The sequence below is a fragment of the Centruroides sculpturatus genome, unplaced genomic scaffold (assembly GCF_000671375.1).
Source record: "Centruroides sculpturatus isolate CEXI.00-Female unplaced genomic scaffold, Cexi_2.0 scaffold26, whole genome shotgun sequence".
In the NCBI taxonomy this organism is placed as follows: domain Eukaryota; kingdom Metazoa; phylum Arthropoda; class Arachnida; order Scorpiones; family Buthidae; genus Centruroides; species Centruroides sculpturatus.
The window spans coordinates 547,433-573,237 of NW_019384653.1; the positions used below are offsets into that span (position 1 = coordinate 547,433).

General features: G+C 28.6%; 2 protein-coding genes across 2 annotated transcripts in view; one reads left to right on the forward strand and one right to left on the reverse strand.

Moving 5' to 3' along the window:
- LOC111626371 (polyribonucleotide nucleotidyltransferase 1, mitochondrial-like) overlaps window positions 1–7,981 on the forward strand; it is a 73,393-nt gene extending 65,412 nt beyond the window's left edge. The window contains exons 22-26 of the mRNA XM_023369717.1: window positions 7,153–7,236; window positions 7,302–7,408; window positions 7,476–7,531; window positions 7,601–7,679; window positions 7,753–7,981. Of these exons, the coding sequence (XP_023225485.1) occupies window positions 7,153–7,236; window positions 7,302–7,408; window positions 7,476–7,531; window positions 7,601–7,679; window positions 7,753–7,947 (521 nt within the window). The 3' untranslated portion in view covers window positions 7,948–7,981. The remainder of the gene's footprint in view (window positions 1–7,152; window positions 7,237–7,301; window positions 7,409–7,475; window positions 7,532–7,600; window positions 7,680–7,752) is intronic.
- A 45-nt stretch (window positions 7,982–8,026) lies between these two features.
- The window catches only part of LOC111626339 (translation initiation factor IF-2, mitochondrial-like), a 37,670-nt gene continuing 19,891 nt past the window's right edge, over window positions 8,027–25,805 (reverse strand). Inside the window, exons 9-17 of the mRNA XM_023369668.1 lie at window positions 21,486–21,575; window positions 21,265–21,389; window positions 17,319–17,397; window positions 13,617–13,742; window positions 13,315–13,543; window positions 13,090–13,230; window positions 10,671–10,835; window positions 8,316–8,459; window positions 8,027–8,249 (exon numbers count right to left, since the gene is read on the reverse strand). Of these exons, the coding sequence (XP_023225436.1) occupies window positions 8,077–8,249; window positions 8,316–8,459; window positions 10,671–10,835; window positions 13,090–13,230; window positions 13,315–13,543; window positions 13,617–13,742; window positions 17,319–17,397; window positions 21,265–21,389; window positions 21,486–21,575 (1,272 nt within the window). The 3' untranslated portion in view covers window positions 8,027–8,076. The remainder of the gene's footprint in view (window positions 8,250–8,315; window positions 8,460–10,670; window positions 10,836–13,089; window positions 13,231–13,314; window positions 13,544–13,616; window positions 13,743–17,318; window positions 17,398–21,264; window positions 21,390–21,485; window positions 21,576–25,805) is intronic.

The window sequence follows — 25,805 nt, forward strand, 5'->3', positions numbered from 1 at the left end:
ATTAAATCCTTGTTAAGTGTTAATTGTAGTTCGATTCACTTTCTTGTGTTGTCTCTCCATCGTCTAACCTTACGAATCCGTCTGTCCACGTACGGGACCGCTCGCGCGACGGTGTGACGTAGTAATCGCCGTCTCGGCTTCAGTGTTCCGCTAAACACGGTGGTGTCAATTTTGACAGGGCACTAAAGAGGTGTCGATCCGAAAGGTCACAAAAGGACAAAGCGACTACATATAATTTTTATATAATTTTCATTAAAAACAACATCTTTTGAGAATTGTTTTGCAGCAGAAAGTTTTTAAAAACACGTTACGAAGATCATCAACAAAGTCTTGCTTTTGGGTCAAATTATACCCTCCAAAGGAAAATTCTGATATCGGATGTTTCTGGTAATCTTTGTAATTTTTAGCCAAAAAACCTCAAGCTCTTTACTTGCGATATTGGGATGAGTATGAAATTTATTCAAGAGATTATCAACAGCTTGCTGCACTTCTGGTTTTGAGTAATCTAATGTTTTGTTGACAATTATATTTAAAGGAAATAAAAATTTTGTAAAATGTCCATACAATATTTTATACCTTTTTGTTATTATAGAATGTTCAGGATAAAGAGAAAAAATGTCTATCCCTTCTTTTAAACTTGAGACATCCCAATCACCTATTGTCAAATTTACCATACAGAGTATAATTGTCTGTCATAATCGTAGAACGGAAAAGGAGTCAGCTACTTTATCTCGAAAGAATTCCATGAAGATGCTGTTGTGCTTTTCTTTCTCTTGACACTTTCTTTTTTAAATATTATTATTGCAATTAAATAATATTGTGTAATCTTTTTTAAATATTATTATTGTAATCGTTATTTTTAATTCTTAAAATGAAAAAGATGTAATTGTTTATTTTCTTTAAATATTATTATTGTAACTGTTCTTTATTTCCGTTAAAAGAGAGAGAGAGAGATTTAAAAAAGTTGCGGTTGTTCGTTTAATCACCAACGCGGCATAAAAAAACCTAAGGAGTATTAAACACAATAAATGCCATAAAAAATTCAATAAATAACGAAATAGCAAATAGCATGACCCCATTACTGATTGTACATGTTATCTGTTATTTCTTTTAACATCTAATTTCGAAGAAAAAAAATATATTAAAATATAAAGAAAATGTTATTTAATATTTTTTTGCCAGATGGCGCGACGATGATCTCTTGTATTTCAAGGTCTATATAAGAAGGTCAGGACACGCTCCCGTGATTCTACGCGGAAGCAGCCATTTTGGGACTTATCGATAGACTACGCTCCATGCGTAGCTCACGCGTGAGTCGACTATTATTACGTATACAAGTATTCAAACCTTTAAACAACGGGTTATTGCGTGGCACCAAATTGTAAAAGTAAATGTACAGACGTTCGATTGTTTAGATTTCCCGCAAATAAGCGGAGGAAAGCAAAATGTAGCGTAGACATCAACGGATGGTTCACAATGCCGTTTATAGAGTTTATATGTGTAAGGTTTGTAACAACTGGTTTAAACGAGTGGATACTCTTCGTGTCCACGAACGAACTATTCATGAAAATTTATTATTAATGATATTGGCAATCCAGATATAAAACAAATGTAATTTTTTTTCATTTTTCTATCTGATGACAAAATAATTAAACATATAACTGTTTTAATACGATCACATTGTATTTAAAAATAAAATGATGATGACGGTATCGACTTATGCTCTCAATATTTATTAATAAGTTGCAAAAAATTTAGTTTAATAGTAATTTATACTTAATTCGATTTAAATAAAATTTACATTAATTTTATTGGTAAAATTTTTATTTTAAAAGAAGTGACGGAAATCTAAATATATCTAATTCTTATAATCTAGAGATTCTATAATATTTAATTGATTTTATTTATATTTAATTTTTTTCACTCGCATAACAATAATTATTTGCCACCGATCATTCTTATCTTTTATCCCGAACATTTAAAAACAGATTCTATTTGAATAAGATAAATTGTTTTTTTATGGAGAGAAAAAATGTAAGGATCGGATGCGTTTAAAATGCTCGCGTGTTCGTACATCCATTTTCAGAATACGTGTAAAAATAACAGCCGAATTTGATACATTTTTCTAGCATGGATTTAAAGCGTAATGATTTAATATTTTTCTCGCATTTAAATATATCAAATTTAATGCAAAAGATTTAATATTTTTACAGTAGTTTTTAGTAGTAAACTTTAAATTTTATTATTAACGCAGAACATGTACAAAAAATTATGCGCGAACAACATTAAATTGATATTTTTTGTCTTATTTAATTAAAATAAAATTGACTATTTAATCGTAAAAAAGAAAATTTTAGCATTATTTTGCTATGGCAACAAATATTCATATTTTGTTTCAATACGTTGTATTCTATTCAAGTATTATTTGTCAGTTTATTGTCAAATAATTTAATTTAAAATTTTATTTTTGGAATTTTTTATGAGCTATTTATAAATTTAAAATATATCTACACATCTATTACTTATTATAAAATGAGCATTACGTTGACAACGTTTATCAATAATACTATTGAATTTCGTCTTAATTTTACAACCAATCGTGCTTTAAAAAAATAATTATAAATTTGTTACATTATACTGTATTATTATATTCTTTATTATACTTAAAATTTTTTTTTGGTGTTATTGCATCGCTTTACGAAGTGCCTATATACGTAATTGCATCAGTTTTAGCGCCTATTTAATTAATTTCAATTGCGACGGCAAATGATACGGATGATTGTTTCTTTTAAACTATTTGATGAAAACGTTACATAAAATTGGGATTGCGTAATCGTCCGAAATTATTATATTTTTGACTGGAAATCACTGGATTTATGCAATTTTAGTTTAATTAATGTCGTATAAAACTGACTGCTCGTACGAGTTTGCTTAAAACATGCGACTCGAAAAACCCGAAAATGGAGGCTTGAGAAGTAGGTCACACGTGTCCTGACCTTCTTATATAGACCTTGTTCCAGTCAGCAAATTTAAATTTTTGCTAGTGCTGTGGCGCTGCAATCTTTGGCTATGTCTTGGGTTACTCCAATATTATTTTTGTTGGTATGTGTTTTAGCTGGCAGCATTGGCATGACCATGAGAGGGTACTTAAGGATGTGCCAGGATTTGAACGAATTTCAACATGGGATAGGTTAATATATTTTTTCGTACATAATCAGTTATTCGAAAAATTGATTTTCCGAACAAACCCAGTCCCCAACTGATTGGATAATCGATGCTCTACTGTATTTATAATGTAGATAAGAATCAATAAAACTTAACACTAATTACCATTAAAAACTTTTGCAAGTTCTACGTCATTCTCGGTTACACTACCAACACTGTAACTGATCAGATCCAAATAACACCTATCATTATCATTATATGTTTCTAATAGATCTAAAATAGCTTCTACTGATCCATCTACATCACCTAAAAATCAAATAATCATTTTAAACTAGGAACAGTGGTTAAGTAAATGGCAGACAAAATTTAAAATGTATGACATTACATCACCTTTAATAATAACTGATAATTTTGGACCATTATACATTTCTTGGTATTCTTTCGGACGAATAACAGTCGGGATTCTGCGAAACCGCCCTTCCTCTCGTCGTCGTTTTAGTTCGGCTTTATATTTCTGTAAATGCTCTTCTAATTTTTGTTGAATCACCACTGCATCGCTCTTTTGTTTTTCCAGTGCCTTTTGATTTTCTCTAAATCTTAAAACTTCTCGTGCTCTTTGCTATTAAAAGAATAACTTTAAAAATTTTGTGAAATGCAACAATTAAAATACCAAAATAAACCAAACGAATTACTTCAGATTCAATTTCCAGTATCTCGTCACCAGCATTTGGCAACTCTCTCCATCCCATAATTTGTACCGGTGTTCCAGGTGGTGCCATTTGTACTGGTTTACTCCATTCATCAAACATTGCCCTTACCTAAATCAATCTAATTTACATTATTTATGCTAATAAAAAATTTATTCATGATTCAAAATCTGATAGCAGAATAAAGTCATTTTTAAATCTCAGTTCAAAATGGGAAATTACTTAAATTTTACAATTTTGTCACTTGCATAGTCAATTTATTTTAAGTTTTAAATTTTCAGGGAGTATTTATTAAAGCATTAGAATATTTTACTAGAGAAGAAAAAGTTATTTGCATATAGTATTGTTCCAAAATCATACTTATGCTAACACTGGTTTTTAACAATTTTTTTCTTAATATTTTCATATAAATCAGATTTATTCTCTAAATATATTAATTAATAGACAGTAAAAAATATGAATGAAATTGACTTATTTCCGATAATAGAATTGATAATTAAGTACACTGATCAAAACCTTTACAATCTAGTAAATTGGGTGTCGGCAACGTGGCACATTTTGGATGCATCCTCTAGAGCAGTGACCTTTTTATACTTGCAGCCCACCAAATATTTTATAACTTTTTGTGACCCCCCATTTTTAATAATCAATATATATAAAAATGAACTGTTGAATTATATTCCTTATACATCACTTAATATATATCCAGCAAACATTTTATTTTATACATATATTTGTTGATGTTAAAATATTAATGTGATATATTTAGTCAAAAAATGCTTATGAAGAAATAACCATAAAAATCTATATTTTTTCCTCACTAATTTAAATATAAGACAATTTAAGATTTTTAATCTCACTGTCTTTTACATAGTTNTTATGATAATAACCTACATCATTTTGTTTAAAATATTTCTGAAAACACTATATGGATATTTGGTTTATCTATTCTAAAAAAGTTCACAAGAAACTTACTTTATTTAAGGACTTATTATACTGGTGTGATGCAAGAATGCAATGTGATGCATCCACTCTTACTATAAGAGTGGATGCATACGTGTGGCCGAATTATACCTTTTGTGGTGGCTGCTGCCAAAATGTATTTTTATCAGCCAATTACAATTTGGTAGAAGTTTACTTAGGTAGTCCCAATGTCCACGATTCCAGAATCTTGACAACAGGCAGGATTTGAAATCTGATCTAAATAGTGCTTATCATACTGACATATTACTATGCAAATAGTGTCCAACTTCCCCCAAAGAAGAAGTATGCAAATTTTTGAGTTTCAGATTAATCTTAACAGAAGGTACAGCGTTAATTTTATTTGAAAGTTTGTGTTTTTTTTTTTTTTTTGTTTGAAGTTAAATTGTAACAAACCTAGAAATTATTAATATTCATTTAACAAAATAATGTCAGAGGGAGTGAAATTGTCCAAAGACTTTTGGAAAAAGTGTAATTTGAGAGTTTTCTTTTGCATGTTAGAATCCAAATTTGCTCATTTAGAAGTTGATAAAAGAATGTATTCAGACATTAAATTAGCTATCCAACTTGATCTGCAACACAGATGATATTTGTACTAATTGCTTGTTTCACTGGAAATTAATTTACAGAAAAGAGCGTAATTCTGTAGCATTGTAAATGAACAGTTTGGCATTTGACAGGACATTCAAAGGAAAATTCGGGAAGATATATTTTCCTTTATTTGGCATTTGTTATGTATTGAGTGTTTGGCTGTAGGCATTAGTAAACACACTGCCATGGATTGGGCGAATTACATAAGGCTCGTTTGACATATTACTTACAGAAATCATCATGAATTGAAAATAGGTAGTCCTAAATAGGAAAAAATAGTTGAAATTGATAGAAAGTATAATTTCCAAAAGGAAATTGAGAAGGGATGTAACTTGAAGGATACTCGTCGGGTAGTTGGAGGTGTTTTTTGTGAAGACAACACATGCTTTGTATGCAAAGTGAATGACAGAAGTGAACACACTTAATTGGGTAATTTCAAAATATGTAAATTCAGGAAGCACTGTAAATGTGGATGAGTGGAAGGGGTGTAATCACATAGACGATTTAGAAGGTATTGAAATTGTGCATAAGACTAAAACATGCCGAAAATTTTGTGGACCCTATAACTGATATGCATACTCAGAAAATTGAATGTCTGTGGCATAATCTAAAAAGTAGAAAAAATTTGCCAATGCATTTTACTGAGGATTTATCGGATTCATGCTTATATTCCTTCATATATAAAAAGATGTTCAAATGGGAAAAAATGAAAACTGGAGAATGTTTTGTGTTATTTGCTAAACATTTGAGTTGGATATATCCTGGCTCAGGTAAAACCCCATTTGGAAAGAACCAGAAAGTGTGCCTACTGCCCCTGAAAACCAGCAAACAGAAGAAAGGAATACCAAAAACTAAGAAAAAAATAAACGTCTACTAGTAATATAGTCAAATCGTCAAATAAGAGAATGAAAGAAGGTTCCAAAACAGAAGATGAATCATGTTCTCATGCAAAAAAAAAAAAAAAAAAACAGGAAAACGAAATAAAAGTATGGAAAAAGTGAGTAGCATATTTAATTTTTAAACAGATTTTAGTTGAAATAAAATTAAGCATGTATTGGTAAGTTCAATGGTCGCCATCTTGTTTGTGCGTGCATGTTCACAAACAAGAAGGCAACCGGAAGTGCAGCCATTAGGACTACCTAGATAAACTTCTACCACAATTTGTTTTGCAGTCACATAAGAACATAGAATTGTGTGGTGTTTTAATGGCAGAATAATGTTACCATAAATTCTTGCAAGTCAGATATCTGATATCAGAATAAAAAGAGGAGAGGATAATAAATTTAACACAAATTCATTCAAAGGACAAAGCAAACAAATCTTACTCATAGTATTTTTTCTCAAGAGATCACGAGCAAGTATAAGTGTATTTTGCACACTGGTTCTTTCTTGATCTGAGAAAATATCTCTAATCCAAAATCTTTGATGGAATCTTCTTTATAGGAAGTAATACAAAATGAAATTTGTAAACACGAGGATAATGGCAGCAGCAGTATCGTCTGCCATATTGAATACCGAAATCTAAGTGGATTGCTGCATCTGCATCCTCCCTAAGGAAGTCCGAATAAATGATGATAATTTTAAGTGTTGTCATGTTTTACTTTCATGTAGATTAATTGTTAATATCAATTGATGGATATGTAATTTTATCAGATAATAAAATTTATATTCACTTTACAAAAGAATAAAAAGATTTTTTCCTTTATAGAAAAGCTAGAAATTCCTATTCATAAAAGATCAAAATTTATTGGTCATGGTGGATACAATTTAAAGAAACTAACATCAGAAACAGGTAAGACATTAACAATAAAAAAAATGAAACAATGAAACAGCAGCTTTTAAAATGATTATTTCCAGGTGTTCGTGTCACGCAGATTGACGATGCAAACTATACTATTTTTGCTCCGAACCAACAAGCCATGGATGAAGGTCGCGAAATGATTGAGAAGTTCTTAGAAGAGGAGGTTTGTAGCAATTGAGAAGTTATAAATTATTTTATATGTTGCAACTTGAAAAAAAAAACTTTTGCAGAAGGAACCTACCTTAGAATTTGGAGCAATATATACAGCAAAAATAGTGGAAATCAGGTTTGCATAAAATATTTTATATAATAATTCAATTGGCTTACATGAAAGGATTAATTAAAAATAATGTAGGGATTCTGGTGTAATGGTTACCCTATATTCTTCTATGACACCAACTCTTCTTCACAATTCTCAGCTAGATCAAAGAAAGGTAGAAACTATTAATTTAGTCTTAAAAGCTCTATATACAAATTGAATAAACTAGTAAATGATTTAAATTTCAGATAAACCACCCAAGTGCCTTGGATTTGGAAGTGGGCCAAGAAATTAATGTGAAATATTTTGGAAGAGATCCAGTAAATGGTCAAATGAGACTCTCTCGAAAAGTTTTGCAGGGACACATTTCGAGTGGTGTGGCGAAAAAATTAGACGAGCACAAGAACGTTTCTGTATATAATCTAAAATCTAATTCTCAATGAATACATTTATATACAAATTATTTTATATCAGAGTGTACGAGGATTAGAATGAATGATTATAAAAGCTTAAATGTTGAATGTACAGATAGAATAAAAACTTCTTATATATAAAATACTTTTATTCTATCACTAGAATCCAGGATCCCAATCAATTTTCTGTTCCACTTTTAATATTTCGTAACAGATAAATGTATCACCGGCCTGGAACCGAACATCTGGATTTTCTAATCGTATTCCACACTCTACGTCCTTCTTGATACTTTTGACTTCATCTTTTTGATGCCTGAGACTGCCAAGTTTTCCTAAAAATATTTTTTAAATTATTTCCTTTTAAGTTTTAAAAATTAATAACAAACTAAATCGCAAACCTTCATGTATGACTTTGGTTCCTCTTATAAGACGATAATTGGCTTCCTTCTTTAGGATACCTTTATTGCATAAACATCCTGCCACAGGTACTTTCTTCCTTCCCACTAATGTTACCATAAATTCTTGCAAAACTGTGGCTTCTCCTAAATGATAAGATTTTTGTTTCTAAACTTTAATGGGGTAAATTAGAAAGACAAAATCTATTTGGTTAGAAAGAAAAATAATTGTGTTTTTAATTCCATAGTGTTTCCCAAATGATGTATTGCTAATTGAATCACAGATTACTGCCAATATTAAGTTCATGTTTCTTGTTGTATTCTGCACTCTAAAGAAAGAATTTCATTGTTTCAAAAACAATTTGCAGATTTTAACAGAGTGAGACATTACAAAAATTGCTAACTTTAACACAATTTACATATCAGACAAACTGAAGCTACTGTACTAACATTGGGTACGTTCCAGTATGCATAAAACAGTGCAGCAACTAATGCATATTGCACTCATCTGGCAGTGAATATGGCTGTCTCTATGGTTATATTATTAACACCATTTTTACTACTCATCTGTATTAAGTCTGCAAATGCCAATATAGTGCAATTTGTTGCCATCTTGTTAATTGCTAGACATTTTAGTAACAGCTTATTAAACTATTCACCGGTATATCGGTTGTGGTCAAGACTAAATCATACTGGAATACGACATCATTAATAAAAGGCACACCACCGCCCTATCAACATATGCCACTGAACCCGGCATAAGAGCTGACCTACATGAGGCCAAACTGATCAAACTTTCTCACCAGGTGAACACCTACGATATCTGGAGGCACTGGAAATTTACAAAGCCGGGTTACGCACCAATTGCATTAACGCTAATGATGCGGTCAATGTGTCCCACGCTTGGAAATACTGCTATGAGGTAACGGGCGACGTCCACTCCAGCAATTAAAGACCACATCCCCGTTTGGTGTATTTATTTATATATATTTATATAATCATATGTATTACATATGCCATTCCGTCGCCGTGGCAATGCACATGCATAACTGTATTCTTTTAAAATCCGTTTGTGCTGTTCCATTTTTCAAAATTAATTTCATAATCATTGTTCTACGCTTGCACAGGTTTGAATCTAACTGATTTTAAACCTGATGAAGACAGAGTACAGTCGAAAACGTTTGTTTATTATTAAATTGATTACTACTGGACGTTTAAAGGTTTTGGAGTTTTAATTTATATGAAACATATAAATTCCAGTATTCACACGAGAAGATTTTAGTTGGAATATATCAGATAACCAAATAAATGGTATAGTATTTAAAATGTCTACTCAGACTTTTTGTTTTCTCTGATAGACTTTCTTAACTTTTGCTGAACAAAGAAGTCGGTATAATATGTCCTGTTATTTAAAATGTCTACTTGGACTTATTTTATTACTATACTATAAGGACACAGAGGCATATGATTTAATGAATAAAAATGATTGTATTTTTGTTTAAAATAATTTTATTCATTAAAATATTCACTTTAACATTCAATTACATTCTCAACAGGAGGGCAGTTTGAAAATACCATTTTTATAAATGATTTGAATGAATCCCAAAAAATCATCTTTTGTGTTTAGCAGACTTGTTTGTTTGTTGTTCATATTTGAATGCTGGTCAAACCACAGATTTGTACAGTGAGCAGCTACAAAGAGTGCTGTACATGACAAATTAAGACTAAAACAGCCATCTTTAGAAAACTGTTGAGATGTTCTTGTTTTACACAAGATAGCACTCACCCACATGCTGCAGAAATTACAAGAAACAAAATAATGCTATCAGGATGAGAACTTCTATTTCATCTTTACTATTCTGCCGACTTGTCTATGCTGGATTACCATATCCATGGAACACAATTTACAAATCATGCAATTACAAAAGAGGAAGTGACTCAATTTTTTAATGCTAAAAATAGTATCTTCAAACTGTCCTCCTATTGGGAAAGTGTAATTGAATGTGAAGATGAATATTCTGATGAATAAAATTATTTTAAACAAAAAATACAAGCATTTTTATTTGTTTCAAAAATGATGTTATTTATATGGATATCTGATATAAACTTTTTAATTAAAACTTATTTTTTTTTTAATTTTTAAAACTGAAATTTTTCATTATTACATTTTAATAAAAGATGTGATGATGGAATTGATGACAAAGCAAGGATAGGAAATTATTATTATATTATATTAATAACAAAAAATTCAAACCCAAAGACATTATTATTATCTGTAAACATTGTGACAGATGTATATGGATAGCAATTATTTAATAAAATACATATTTTCTTTTAAAATGAAAAAATATAATGTACCTAACACTTCTTCTTTGTCCACAAGTGGTAATCGAGTGTTGATTTCCTCTTTTATGTCATTGAAAAGATGGTAAATAACTTTAAATTCCTTTATTACGACATTTTCTTTTTTCTTCAGAGCATGGATTGAATTGGGAATTGTTACATTAAAGCCATAAATTATTCCTAAATGTTTAAATATTAAGAATTTTTTTCAAATAAAATCATTTACAATTACTGAGGTAACTGCAATACAGTAGAGCATCGATTATCCAAATATCGATCAACCGAAAGCTTTCCAGTCCAAGGTCTATATAAGAAGGTCAGGACACGCTCCCGTGATTCTACGCGGCAGCGGCCATTTTGGGACTTATGGATAGACTATTGATACATTCCACATGTAGCTCCCGCGTGAGTCGACTATTATTACATATATAAGTATTCAAACCTTTAAACAACGGGTTATTGCGTGGCACCAAATTGCAAAAGTAAATGTACAGACGTTCGATTGTTTAGATTTCCCGCAAATGAGCAGAGGAAAGCAAAATGTAGCATAGACATCAACGGATGGTTCACGATGCAGTTCAAAGAGTTTATATGTGTAAAGTTTGTAACAACTGGTTTAAACGAGTGGATACTCTTCACGTCCACGAACAAACTATTCATGGAAATTTATTAATGATATTGGCAATCCAGATATAAAACAAATGTAATTTTTTCATTTTTCTATCTGATGACAAAATAATTAAACATATAACTGTTTTAATACGATCACATGGTATTTAAAAATAAAATGATGACGATGACGGTATCGACTTATGCTCTCAATATTTATTAATAAAACGTTGCAAAAAATTTAGTTCAATAGTAATTTATACTTAATTCGTTTAAATAAAATTTACATTAATTTTATTGTTAAAATTTTTATTTTAAAAGAAGTGACGGAAATCTAAATATATCTAATTCTTATAATCTAGAGATTCTATAATATTTAATTGATTTTATTTATATTTAATTTTTTCATTCGCATATCAATAATTATTTGCCACCGATCATTCGTATCTTTTATCCCGAACATTTAAAAACAGATTCTATTTGAATAAGATAAATTGTTTTTTCTCTCCAGAAAAAATGTAAGGATCGGATGCGTTTAAAATGCTCGCGTGTTCGTACATCCATTTTCAGAATACGTGTAAAAATAACTTAGCCGAATTGCACATTTGATACATTTTTCTAGCATGGATTTAAAGCGTAATGATTTAATATTTTTCTTGCATTTAAATATATCAAATATAATGCAAAAGACTTAATATTTTTACAGTAGTTTTTAGTAGTAAACTTTAAATTATTATTATTAACGCAGAACATGTACAAAAAAATTATGCGTAAGCAACATTAAATTGATATTTTTTGTCTTATTTAATTAAAATAAAATTGACTATTTAATTGTAAAAAAGAAAATTTTAGCATTATTTTGCTATGGCAACAAATATTCATATTTTGTTTCAATACGTTGTATTCTATTCAAGTATTATTTGTCAGTTTATTGTCAAATAATTTAATTTAAAATTTTATTTTTGGAATTTTTTGTGAGCTATTTATAAATTTAAAATATATCTACACATCTATTACTTATTATAAAATGAGCATTACGTTGACAACGTTTATCAATAATACTATTGAATTTCGTCTTAATTTTACAACCAATCGTGCTTTAAAAAAATAATTATAAATTTGTTACATTATACTGTATTATTATATTCTTTATTATACTTAAAATTTTTTTTTGGTGTTATTGCATCGCTTTACGAAGTGCCTATATACGTAATTGCATCAGTTTTAGCGCCTATTTAATTAATTTCAATTGCGACGGCAAATGATACGGATGATTGTTTCTTTTAAACTATTTGATGAAAACGTTACATAAAATTGGGATTGCGTAATCGTCCGAAATTATTATATTTTTGACTGGAAATCACTGGATTTATGCAATTTTAGTTTAATTAATGTCGTATAAAACTGACTGCTCGTACGAGTTTGCTTAAAACATGCGACTCAAAAAACCCCAAAATGGAGGCTTGAGAAGTAGGTCACACGTGTCCTGACCTTCTTATATAGACCTTGTTCCAGTCAGCAAATTTAAATTTTTGCTAGTGCTGTGGCGCTGCAATCTTTGGCTATGTCTTGGGTTACTCCAATATTATTTTTGTTGGTATGTGTTTTAGCTGGCAGCATTGGCATGACCATGAGAGGGTACTTAAGGATGTGCCAGGATTTGAACGAATTTCAACATGGGATAGGTTAATATATTTTTTCGTACATAATCAGTTATTCGAAAAATTGATTTTCCGAACAAACCCAGTCCCCAACTGATTGGATAATCGATGCTCTACTGTATTTATAATGTAGATAAGAATCAATAAAACTTAACACTAATTACCATTAAAAACTTTTGCAAGTTCTACGTCATTCTCGGTTACACTACCAACACTGTAACTGATCAGATCCAAATAACACCTATCATTATCATTATATGTTTCTAATAGATCTAAAATAGCTTCTACTGATCCATCTACATCACCTAAAAATCAAATAATCATTTTAAACTAGGAACAGTGGTTAAGTAAATGGCAGACAAAATTTAAAATGTATGACATTACATCACCTTTAATAATAACTGATAATTTTGGACCATTATACATTTCTTGGTATTCTTTCGGACGAATAACAGTCGGGATTCTGCGAAACCGCCCTTCCTCTCGTCGTCGTTTTAGTTCGGCTTTATATTTCTGTAAATGCTCTTCTAATTTTTGTTGAATCACCACTGCATCGCTCTTTTGTTTTTCCAATGCCTTTTGATTTTCTCTAAATCTTAAAACTTCTCGTGCTCTTTGCTATTAAAAGAATAACTTTAAAAATTTTGTGAAATGCAACAATTAAAATACCAAAATAAACCAAACGAATTACTTCAGATTCAATTTCCAGTATCTCGTCACCAGCATTTGGCAACTCTCTCCAGCCCATAATTTGTACCGGTGTTCCAGGTGGTGCCATTTGTACTGGTTTACTCCATTCATCAAACATTGCCCTTACCTAAATCAATCTAATTTACATTATTTATGCTAATAAAAAATTTATTCATGATTCAAAATCTGATAGCAGAATAAAGTCATTTTTAAATCTCAGTTCAAAATGGGAAATTACTTAAATTTTACAATTTTGTCACTTGCATAGTCAATTTATTTTAAGTTTTAAATTTTCAGGGAGTATTTATTAAAGCATTAGAATATTTTACTAGAGAAGAAAAAGTTATTTGCATATAGTATTGTTCCAAAATCATACTTATGCTAACACTGGTTTTTAACAATTTTTTTCTTAATATTTTCATATAAATCAGATTTATTCTCTAAATATATTAATTAATAGACAGTAAAAAATATGAATGAAATTGACTTATTTCCGATAATAGAATTGATAATTAAGTACACTGATCAAAACCTTTACAATCTAGTAAATTGGGTGTCGGCAACGTGGCACATTTTGGATGCGTCCTCTAGAGCAGTGACCTTTTTATACTTGCAGCCCACCAAATATTTTATAACTTTTTGTGACCCCCCATTTTTTTAATAATAATTTTTATTTGTTAAATTATCTATAATAAATTGATTTTTTATTTTGCTTTATTTTTTTATATAATAAATGTAAAACATAACTTTGAATGTTATTTAAATAGATAATGAATAATAAACTTCACAATTAAACATAAAATCTCATTAATTTTTAACAAAAAATAAAATAAGAAACTAAATGTTTAAAAATTCATAGAAAAAAAGAAATATTCAAAAATAATTTAATTTAATAATTTTATTTATATTTAAAAATAATTTAATTTAATTTCTGCTGCTGAATATCCTCAACTAATTTGTTAATTCTTGGTTCAAAAATTGTTTATAATGCTATTTGCATGCAGGCATCTAATTGCAATGGATTGTGTTTTTTTTGTTTTTATATCCACTATAGTTGAGAACCCTTTTTCACACAAATTCACGTATGTACTAGCAAAAGGCAGCAAATTTTGCATTGCTGCTGAAAACGGAAGGATATTCTGCATGAATTTGTGTCCAAAATTGGGACACACTTTTAGTTTTGAAAACAGATCTCAAATTACAATAATTTATTAATTCTATCAATAATAATGTATCTTTATCAGCTGATGATAAATTGGTATTTTTATAATTGTTGTATGGATCTTGAATCCACAATTTTATAATGTAAACTTCATCATTAGAAAGATATTTATCAATTCATTTTAAAAGATGATATTTAATTAAGGAATTTACATTTTGTTTCTCAAATTGAAATTTTGAATCAGAGATTAATTGTGAATAGAATTAAAACATTTCATATATATTTGAATCTATTCTTTGGATTCATCTTTGTAGTTTCATTTTCATAGCCTCAATTTTGCATAATTTGGTGGCCCCCCGGCAAACTTCTTATGGATCCCCAGGGGGCCGCAGCCCCCTGTTAAGAAACACTGCTCTAGAGCATTGTCATCCAACCAAAATTGTTTACTGGGCCAAAACCAAAAATAAAAATACACTGTGGGCTGCACATAATTATTTACAACAAAACATATACAATTATACAGTATTTTGTATGAATTTTAATGTGAAACTTGCTTAAAAAATTAAATGAAAAAATTGGAATGTCAAGAGGTATTTTTGATGTACAACATAACTGGTTTTTTAAATTTTTATTGGTCAATCTATTATGACTTTTACATTTAACAATCTTCAATTTTGAGAAAAAAGATTCACAAAGATAGGTAGGTATTCCCATTGCAGCTGTAATGCTCATTGCATTTTTTTGGGTTAGGGAAAGTATCATTACAGATGTATTTTGTATAAAACTGAACTTTGTTATTGGCCTCAAACATATATTTCAATTGACGATGAATGGAGGTCTATCAAATCTATCTGCAAATTTGTTGGAGCTTGTTCCACAAATTTGACATAAGAAAATATTAAATAGATTTTCACATTTAAAAATTAATGAGAATATTTCTTGAAATTCTCTTAGTAAATTACTAATTTCTTGTGCATATTTAGAAAAATGTTTTTTGTCACTATTAAATTTTATGTAATTTTGGCTGATGAATTGTAGTTTTTGATTTTAACTGATTTTCATAAAGTTTGAGTTTTGCTATGAATTCTTCCATATTTTGATAACAGTCTGTGATCAATTTGTTTTCATCTTCAAGCTGCTTATTAAGTTTATTTAATTTCATTGTGATATTAGTAAGGAAACATAAATCCAAAAACCAATGTCCATCTAGGAACATTCTGATCTTTTTCAGTTATAAAAAAATTCAAATTTCTTCCCTCAATTTCCAAAATTTTTAAAAGTATTTTCCACCACTTAATTAGCAGATATAGCTAAAGAGAATAACTTTATTAAAAATGGCTGCCAGGTCAAAGAAAAGAAAATCAGTAATTAACAGTCATCCGATTTTGAAATGACCTACAGAACATAACCATTACATGAAGTGCCCCTTGGTGGCTGACTAAAATCAAATAACTTACATTGTTAACAGGTTTAATTATGTTTTACTATCTAAACACAGAATGATTTAAAATTTTAAATCTGATAAGAGGCACCCTTTATGGTTTTTAAAATTTTTATTGTACCCTTAGTAACAAAAAGGCTGCTGACCCTGGCAGTAAATAATTTACATTAAATTATTTACTAGATTGTCAAGGTTTTGATTGGTATACTCAATAAAAAATAATGAAATAAGTTTATAAAATTTTAAGTTATTTCGTTTTGTCTACAAATTCAATAAATTATAATGTTTATTTATTCAACACAATGAAATGTAATTTATACATGACACTAGGCTTTCTTTACATTCTTTATTTCTGTTCGGTTACCAATACACATTTCGTGTCTACACCCCTGTTCTGTCGGCTACATTCAACTATAAAATACAATGATTAACAATATTATATCAAAAATAAGAATTCAACAAGAAGCATACCTTTTGTTTTTTTTAGGCATTGAGCATTTTAAATAAATTATGGAACATTAAAATACATTTTAAAAGACCTGTGTGTGTATGCCCAGGCTTGAGTTCCACAACTACACTTTTCTTGGCTTTTCAGTATGTTACATCTTTTTTACTCTCGAACCCAATTTTCTTTTCGGAGAGTTCGGTAATCTCCAAACATGTTTATACAGTATCTAACCAGCTTTTCTTAAAATTACAAAAATATTAAAAATTATTTTTAATCTTTTGTAACTTTAAAAAGAAAATTGGGTTCAAGAGTAAAAAAAGATGTAATGTACTGAAAGATATGTCTCTTGTTGAATTATTATTTTTGATTATAATATTGTAAATCATTGTATTTTATAACTGAATGTAGCTGACAGAAGAGGGGTATAGACATGAAATGCGTATCGGTAAGGAAACAGAAATAAAGAATGTAAAGAAAGCCTAGTGTCATGTATAAATTACATTTCATTGTGTTGAATAAATAAATAAAAGACAGACATGGTTTCATATTAAGAAGAAAATTATAATGTTGCTAAATATGACATTTCAAAACACAGAGTTTTAATAAATTATACTAATTGAAATGAATGTGTAATAAATCGAAACCAACTTACTTTGGCCCAAGCTGTTCCTGCGACAAGTATAGCTCCATTTCTTAATGTGCCTCTTTGAATAAGAGCAGTAGATAACTTTCTATAAATAATTTTAATAATAATCATTTCTAAAATAAATGTATTTGAATGTAAAAAATCAGTTTAATACCTTACTACAATAAAACCTAAACTATTCTAATTAACTGTCATCATTATTTCAAATATGTAGATACTTGAAGTGATTCACTGTAGTTATTTCAACTTATCGTTGTTCGTCTTCAGTTTTCATCATCATTACATATTTGATAATTTAAAATTAATCAGCAAGCTTATTCCATATTTTAAATATTTTACAATTTGTAAACTACTGACTCCAATTCAAATTTTCTTAGTATCATAGAATCTTTTGTATAAGATAACACTAAAGATCAGAACATGTATTTGGAAACTGCCATCAATTGATCAGTTTCAATAAATTGCTCATATTCCTTTTCTCCTACATAAAAAAAAATAACCAAAGATCTTGAAACATTTTGCAAACAAATCAGTTCCTATCCACTTACATAATATTTGTTTTCACATGCACATTTTAAAATATATTAAGTATATTTTTAAAAGATCGAAAAGATTGTACATCACTGAATTATTTGTATTTATACTTTGATTTGACATTTTCAAAAATTTCAAATATTTATATTTTCTTTATGTATAGCCATACACAAAGTTAATAAGTTAGTAAGTGCAGTTAAAGTTAATAATTTTAACTCAAAAGTTGATTGATTATTGACAAAAAATTCTTGTAATGTTCTGTACATCCAAACTAAAGGATATGGCTAAATGTATCATACTAATGTTTTAAATTTGGAAAACATACATTTAAAACAAACATTTTCAACCTCTTCAAGTCCTTCAGATAACAGTAAAAAAAAAAAAAAAAACACTGAAACTTCAAATGTCTATGTTTGTGTCATTAAAGTTGATACAAATGGTCCTCCATTGGCATAGATAAATTTCCAGTTGTTCCAAGAATTTTAAACAGTTAATCTTGCTTGTTGGACATATTTTAGAGGCTTTGTCCTATTTAACATCAATCTTGGAGTCCATAGCATAGATGGTTAATGAAGTGGTGTGTACCTCTTTTCTGATATTGATCTTATGCTCACTAAGAGGCAGTGGGATGTTGCCCTTTTGTATTTTCTTAGCATGTTGAACCGTACATCCCAAATGGGTATATTATAAATTTCAGGAATCGTGTTCATCTTGCTCATCTTTCCTGTTATGCAAGAGTTGGTACATTGTAGGGCTCCTTTTGTAGAGACGATGAGCATTTTTATCTTTTACTATCATACAGTATATGGTATTACACAATGGTCAAACTGAACAAGAGCAAGCCAAACGATTGCCGTATTGAATAGGACTATTTTACTGCTACTATTAATATCGTATTATTTCAAATTTAAGCTGCATTTTTTATTCCAATTTTTAACACTAAAATTTGGGCACAGCTTAAATTCAAAGTGAATATTTTAACTTCTTATTTCTTCCTATCTCCTGCTCCTCAGCAATTGGGTCTTTGCTTTATGCTCTATGCATGAGAATAGTATTATGGTCGTTGATAGTATAAACTGCTATCAACAAACGTTCCTGTTCACACTTTTCTGATTTAATCCAGTTGCTGTTTGATCACAGTGCTATAAAATCAAATTAAAATTTTTTTTACCCATACTCACCAATAATGGAAAAACAGTTTACATATGCTGAATTCAAAAGAAAAGTTATATTGTGTGCCAAAGAAATTGCACAGCCAGTAAAAGATTTACGGTTGACGAAAAGAACATGAAGAGCCTCAAAGAAAAAGTTATTTCAGTGTAAAAAAAACAGAAAATCATTCTTGGGGCCTAAAAAAGGAAGATACCCTGAAATTGACACAAATCACATACATAAAATCATTTTTATTTTTTATTATTTTCTCCAATTTTAAACTCCTACCAAGGCTTACATTCAAAGTAATATGGTAATTAAGTTCTGAGTAATTTGGTATTAAAGGTAGGCATTATGTGCCATATTTATTAAATTTAATAATTATTATTAAATTAATAATGCCACAGTTCACTTTTCCCAACCATCAAGTGCCATGGCACAGTGGTCATCATCTCCGTCTATGAATTGGAAGGTCTCCAGTTCGAACCTGTTCAATGGTGAATTAGTTTTTTGTGTTCATTTTCTCAAAGTTTTGAGAATGCTTGTTAATTCCCTATCATTTGCATATTTCAAGAATGCTCCCTCATGCTATAAAATCACAAGCTGTCAGATTAAGGATAAGTTTTTTTCTTGTACTGTGTGCTGCAGAATTAATACGTTCTGTGGGTTAATAAACATCCCTTTGTGTTTACCAACAACTTGTTATTGTTGTTCATCTTTCATCTATGTGACAATATTTACTAAATAATTTAGAATATCCTTAGTACAGAGAGAATTTGGATTATTATTAAAAACATCAGGCTTAGAAACATTTATAGCTAGATGATAATAATAGTACCTTTTATTCTGTTTCTTGGTGTATTGGTCCTTTGATTATAGGTGAATAAGCCTGAACAAGCTGGTTTACTAAGGTGCAAGGATACACATGATATTCAACAACAGTTTTAATGTAGACTGTAGCATTTCTTCTGGTTAATTTTTTGCTGTATTTTTTCATATTTGAACCTCAGTCATCCATCTGAAATTTTGTAATGTTAGATGTTCAAAATTTCAAGTGGTGTCTTTTTTTTTGAATGTTAATCTAAAGATCTTGAAGAGGTCAAACATATTTATTTTATACATATATTTGTTGATGTTAAAATATTAATGTGATATATTTAGTCAAAAAATGCTTATGAAGAAATAACCATAAAAATCTATATTTTTTCCTCACTAATTTAAATATAAGACAATTTAAGATTTTTAATCTCACTGTCTTTTACATAGTTTGAATTTAGGTTATTTTTTCTAACACATCATTTCTAGTAATTTTTATGGAATTTTTCATAACATTGCATAGAATAAACAGAAATAAATAATGAGGAAAGTTGCATAATATTAATATGACTGATATTTTTCATATATGGAAATTTTGTATTTTGAGTTTAAAAATTTCTGAATTCACTTGGCCAAAAAATAAAAATATATCAGTTTGAAATTATTATAATATAAAACTTTAAAACATATGTTTTATATTATATTGTTTTAATATGATTTGTAATTTATTAATTTGAAAAATAATGTTTAAGATGATGATGATTTACACAATTAAATTCTATATAATCATCATAGTAAATAATAATGTCCTAAAAATATAAATCTGCCTTTCATGATAAATAAAAATGTATTATAAGACTGCTAATATATTTTATATTATTAATTGAAGAGGTCAGTTCAAGAAGATATGAGTCCATGGATATATGTTTGAGATACAGAAAAACATGCCTTTATTCCACACTTTTAAACTTTAATTGCTTATGATAGTTCACAATTGTGATGTACATTCCTAGTGTATGGACATATGGGAATGCATGCACAGAGGATAAAATCACTGATTACTCAAAACCAACCATTTGTGGACTTAGAACTTAGTTGAGAAATATAGCAATAGTACAAAAATTTTCTTTTAATATTTTGAAGAACTAAGCAAATCAAAAAAATTTTAAATAAACTTTCCTTTTATATTAAATGAGAAGGGACTGAAGTAGCAATTTAGAACATTCTATAACATTTTCTATTTAGATTAATTTGATGTTTAGAGAATCTAAAGATTAGTCACTTGACTTTTGTTGATGATTTTTTCTGAATTATATTTTCAATATGATTCAATTTCAAAACTTTATTCTTCTCTTACAGACTGACATTTCTAATTTAATAATAATATGGAATAGTTGAAAGTTCATATAAATACCCATAACATTATTTTCATAGAAATTAAATTACCTACCCTCTATGCTGACTTGCTGTTGATTCAATGACAACACCTTCCACTAAGCCTTTTGGATCTCCTTTTATTTCCATTATTTCAGCTTGTATTAAAATAGCTTCAATCAATTGATCTAAATTAGTTCCCTTTGGATTAAAAAAAAATTGTTTCCATGCTAAACTGTACAGTACATACAATAAGGTCATCACTAATAAATATTATAATAAATAATTCCATAATACCTTGAGTGCAGAAATAGGAATAGCTTGTATATCACCTCCCATATCTTCTAATTGAATACCTTGAGTCAGAAGTCCAGTTTTGACATATTCCTAAATAATTTTAGATTTAATAGTTTGAATAAACTTTGGCTAAATTAAATTTATCCACCAAATTATAACACATACAACTTATAATATGAAAGAATATAATATATAAAAATTATATTTATTTTACTTTAATAATATTAAAAATACTGTTAAAATAAAATCTAGTTTCATTACATGTTGCTAAAAATATGATTATTTTCTTCAGTTGCTGCAGTCATAAAAGATGTAAGGAGCTGTAGCTTAGGGTCATGCCAACAGTTTGGGACAACCCAAACTATTGATATGCCACCTTGCTATAATGTACTGACAGAATTCAATTCTGGGACCTAATCAAAGAATTAAAAAAGTCCCAGTGAAAATGGTCAAGTGGAATCAAAGTTAACACACTTCACATCAAATTCTTCAAAATGAAGACATATCTGGGATCCCTTTTGATTGGTATGTATATGAATTAAACTGTTCAGACTGTTGGATAAAATCTAGAGGAATGAAAAAGTAAGGTTTCGTATTAAAGAATTTGTTAAAAGAAAAACTCTGACTTCTGATGTTAAACTGATATATTTTGAAATGATTTTAAAAAAAATCACAAAAACACACAAGAACTTATGTCAAGAATCAATTCTGTCATTTTCAGGTATACATAATTCAAACATCAAATGGCTTTTTTTTTTTTTTTTGAAGATCAAGCAGTTGAGTTCAAACAGAATTACATTTGAATTTAAATACAAAATGCAAATGAGCTGTAGTTGTGTTTGAACAAAAATATATAGAATTGATAGAATTTAAACACAAAATTAAATTTGAAATTACAGAAAATTAAATATAGAACAACTGTAACAAAATACAAGTATCTGTGTAAACAAATTATAAATTATGAAAATGTGCATATTTATGGTATGTTGTAATTGTATTAAAAATTATTGTACTGTAGTACTGCATTATATTACTAAACTGCCAACTTTTGAAAAAAGCCATTTAATGTTTGAATTATGTACATCTGAAGATGTCCAAATTGATTCTTATCAAAAGTTCTTGAGTTTATGAGACTAATTTAATTAATAAATGCATTTTATGCTTTACAGTTTATTTATTTTTTTATAATTATGGTTCTTTAAAATAAGATTCTAAACTTTAGAATTTCAATATAATAAATTATGAGAATAATGAGAAACAATTTATACAGTGTTTTAAAATTTATAAGTTTTTGTTTTAAAGAATAAAAATACATATAACACTAAAACAAAAAACTCACAAACATTCTTCAAGAATTCAAATAATATTTATTTAAATTTAGACATAACTGATTGAATAATGACCCATGTGGATGAAAAGTTTGATAAATCAATTATATTAAATGTTTATCAAGTGAAAACAGGCCAAAAAAATCAAAGGTGGGCTAGTAAATCACCACAACAAATTGTGATAAAATTAGTTAACCCTACTATAAAACAAAATATCACAAATGTCATTAAAAATAAAAAATTACGAATAAACCACAAATAAGTGTGATATTGTAAATGAAGAATATAATATTTATGTTTGCGATCATTTAACACTCTACTACAGAAATTTATTTCATAGAACTAGAATGCTGAAAAAAGAAGGAAAAATTGCCAATACATGGATTAATAAAGGAAATGTCTATATAAAGAAAGACATAACCTCGTCTCCTATCCACACATTATTGCTAAAGGTAAATTGACATTTTATTTTCTTAATGGAAATGGTTCTTAGACACAAGAAATGAACACATTTCAACAAAAAAAGGACTATATGTATTCTACTGTAATGTTAGAGGCTTAAATAATAAATATCTTGAAATTTTAAAAATATTGAATGACTACAATTTTAACTTTGGAATATTAACAATTGCTGAAATGCAAACAAATGAATATAACCCTCCACCTACTATAAAAAAAAACTACAAAATATAAAAAGTTGAGAGAGTTCCAAACCAACACAGAGGAATTGTAAAATACATTAATAAGAATTTGAAATAGGATGTAATATCTGAATTAACATTCATGGAAAACTACATAGACATAATTACCTTAACAATTGATAAATATTTGATAGTAATGATCTATCAATCTCCAGCAACTGACTACAACAATCTTTTAGATATTCTCTGTTCAGTGATCTCTTATAAAAACAACAATAAATACAAAAAATATAAACTATTATAATAGGAGACTTTAATATTGATTTACTGAAAGACAATGTCACCAGTATGTGTGATTTAATAAACCTATGCCTTTCGGAAAATTGTACAATCATGGCAGATTTAAAACAACCAGCAAGATTTGATAGAAGTACTTATTCATTATTTGACCTGGGGTTAAACATATATGAAACTGAATGTTTAGTACATCAGGAATTAATATCTGATCACTTGCCTTTACTTGCTTTCATTCCTTGGAAAGACATAAATAAAGATGAAGAAGCATAGGAAATAAATAACTCTTCAATTAACTTACTGCATAATGCATTTCAATCCTGGTTTTCTTGGAACTACTATTATGCAAAAGAATTCTTCAAAGAACAATTAAGAGATTTCTTACAATCTAAGCTATCAATATTCATCAAAAAATACCTTTCAATAAATAAATTCAAAAATAATAATAATCAAACAGTTTCCTGTTTGATTATTATTATTCCTATTGAAATTCTTAACAAAACATACCATATCTTTAATAAAACAGAAAAGATCACTATTCAGAGAAATGAAAGAAAAGGAAAAAATACAGATTAACATAATAGAATACTATTGGAAATAAAAGATTTGACTAAAGAAGTAAGGAGCAAAGTACGAATTGAAGAAAAGAATTATTACATTATTCTACAATATAAGTTCATTGGCCAAATTCTGGACAAATGTTAAATTTGTCCAGAATTTGGCCAATATAGTAAAAAAGAAACCTTCAAATATAGTAAAAAAGAAAGGGGACAAGAATGTAAAATCACTGCTCTCAAATGGAAGATTACTGAATAATGATTACATGATCAGTAATGCATATGCGGATTTTTATGATTCTATGAAGGGCTTTGCCCTTTCTACTCAAAATCTCAATCACTCAGCACCAACAACTACAAGATATGGTTTATCAAGTTCTTTTGTTTTGGAAGATAACACTCCTTCTGAAGTCTTCAATGTAATCATGAATCTGAAGGGCAATGCCCCAGACATTGATAATATAGATAAAGAAATAATCAAGAAAATAGCAGATATAATTGCAAACCCTTTGTGTTTCTTAATTAACAAATCTTGTGAGAAAGGAATCTTCCAAAACATATTAAATCATAACATAGTTATACTAATTTACAAAAATAAAGGTTCAAGAATAGAAATAGATAACTATTGTCCAATCATAATCATCCCAGTTCTGGCAAAAATTATAGAAAAAATCTTTTATAATAGATTTTGGAAGTACAGTTGTCCCTCGATAGTCCGACGTTTTTTAATCCGACATGCTCAGTAGTCCGACGCACCTCCCGTCAAGGTACCCGTCCCCGTTACGTGTCTGCTTGCACAGAAGCATGTCGCGATATGAATCNTTATAATCTAGAGATTCTATAATATTTAATTGATTTTATTTATATTTAATTTTTTCATTCGCATATCAATAATTATTTGCCACCGATCATTCGTATCTTTTATCCCGAACATTTAAAAACAGATTCTATTTGAATAAGATAAATTGTTTTTTCTCTCCAGAAAAAATGTAAGGATCGGATGCGTTTAAAATGCTCGCGTGTTCGTACATCCATTTTCAGAATACGTGTAAAAATAACTTAGCCGAATTGCACATTTGATACATTTTTCTAGCATGGATTTAAAGCGTAATGATTTAATATTTTTCTTGCATTTAAATATATCAAATATAATGCAAAAGACTTAATATTTTTACAGTAGTTTTTAGTAGTAAACTTTAAATTATTATTATTAACGCAGAACATGTACAAAAAAATTATGCGTAAGCAACATTAAATTGATATTTTTTGTCTTATTTAATTAAAATAAAATTGACTATTTAATTGTAAAAAAGAAAATTTTAGCATTATTTTGCTATGGCAACAAATATTCATATTTTGTTTCAATACGTTGTATTCTATTCAAGTATTATTTGTCAGTTTATTGTCAAATAATTTAATTTAAAATTTTATTTTTGGAATTTTTTGAAAGCTGGAGTAAGCTACTTGATATTTGCACTTAATGAAAATTAAAAACATCAC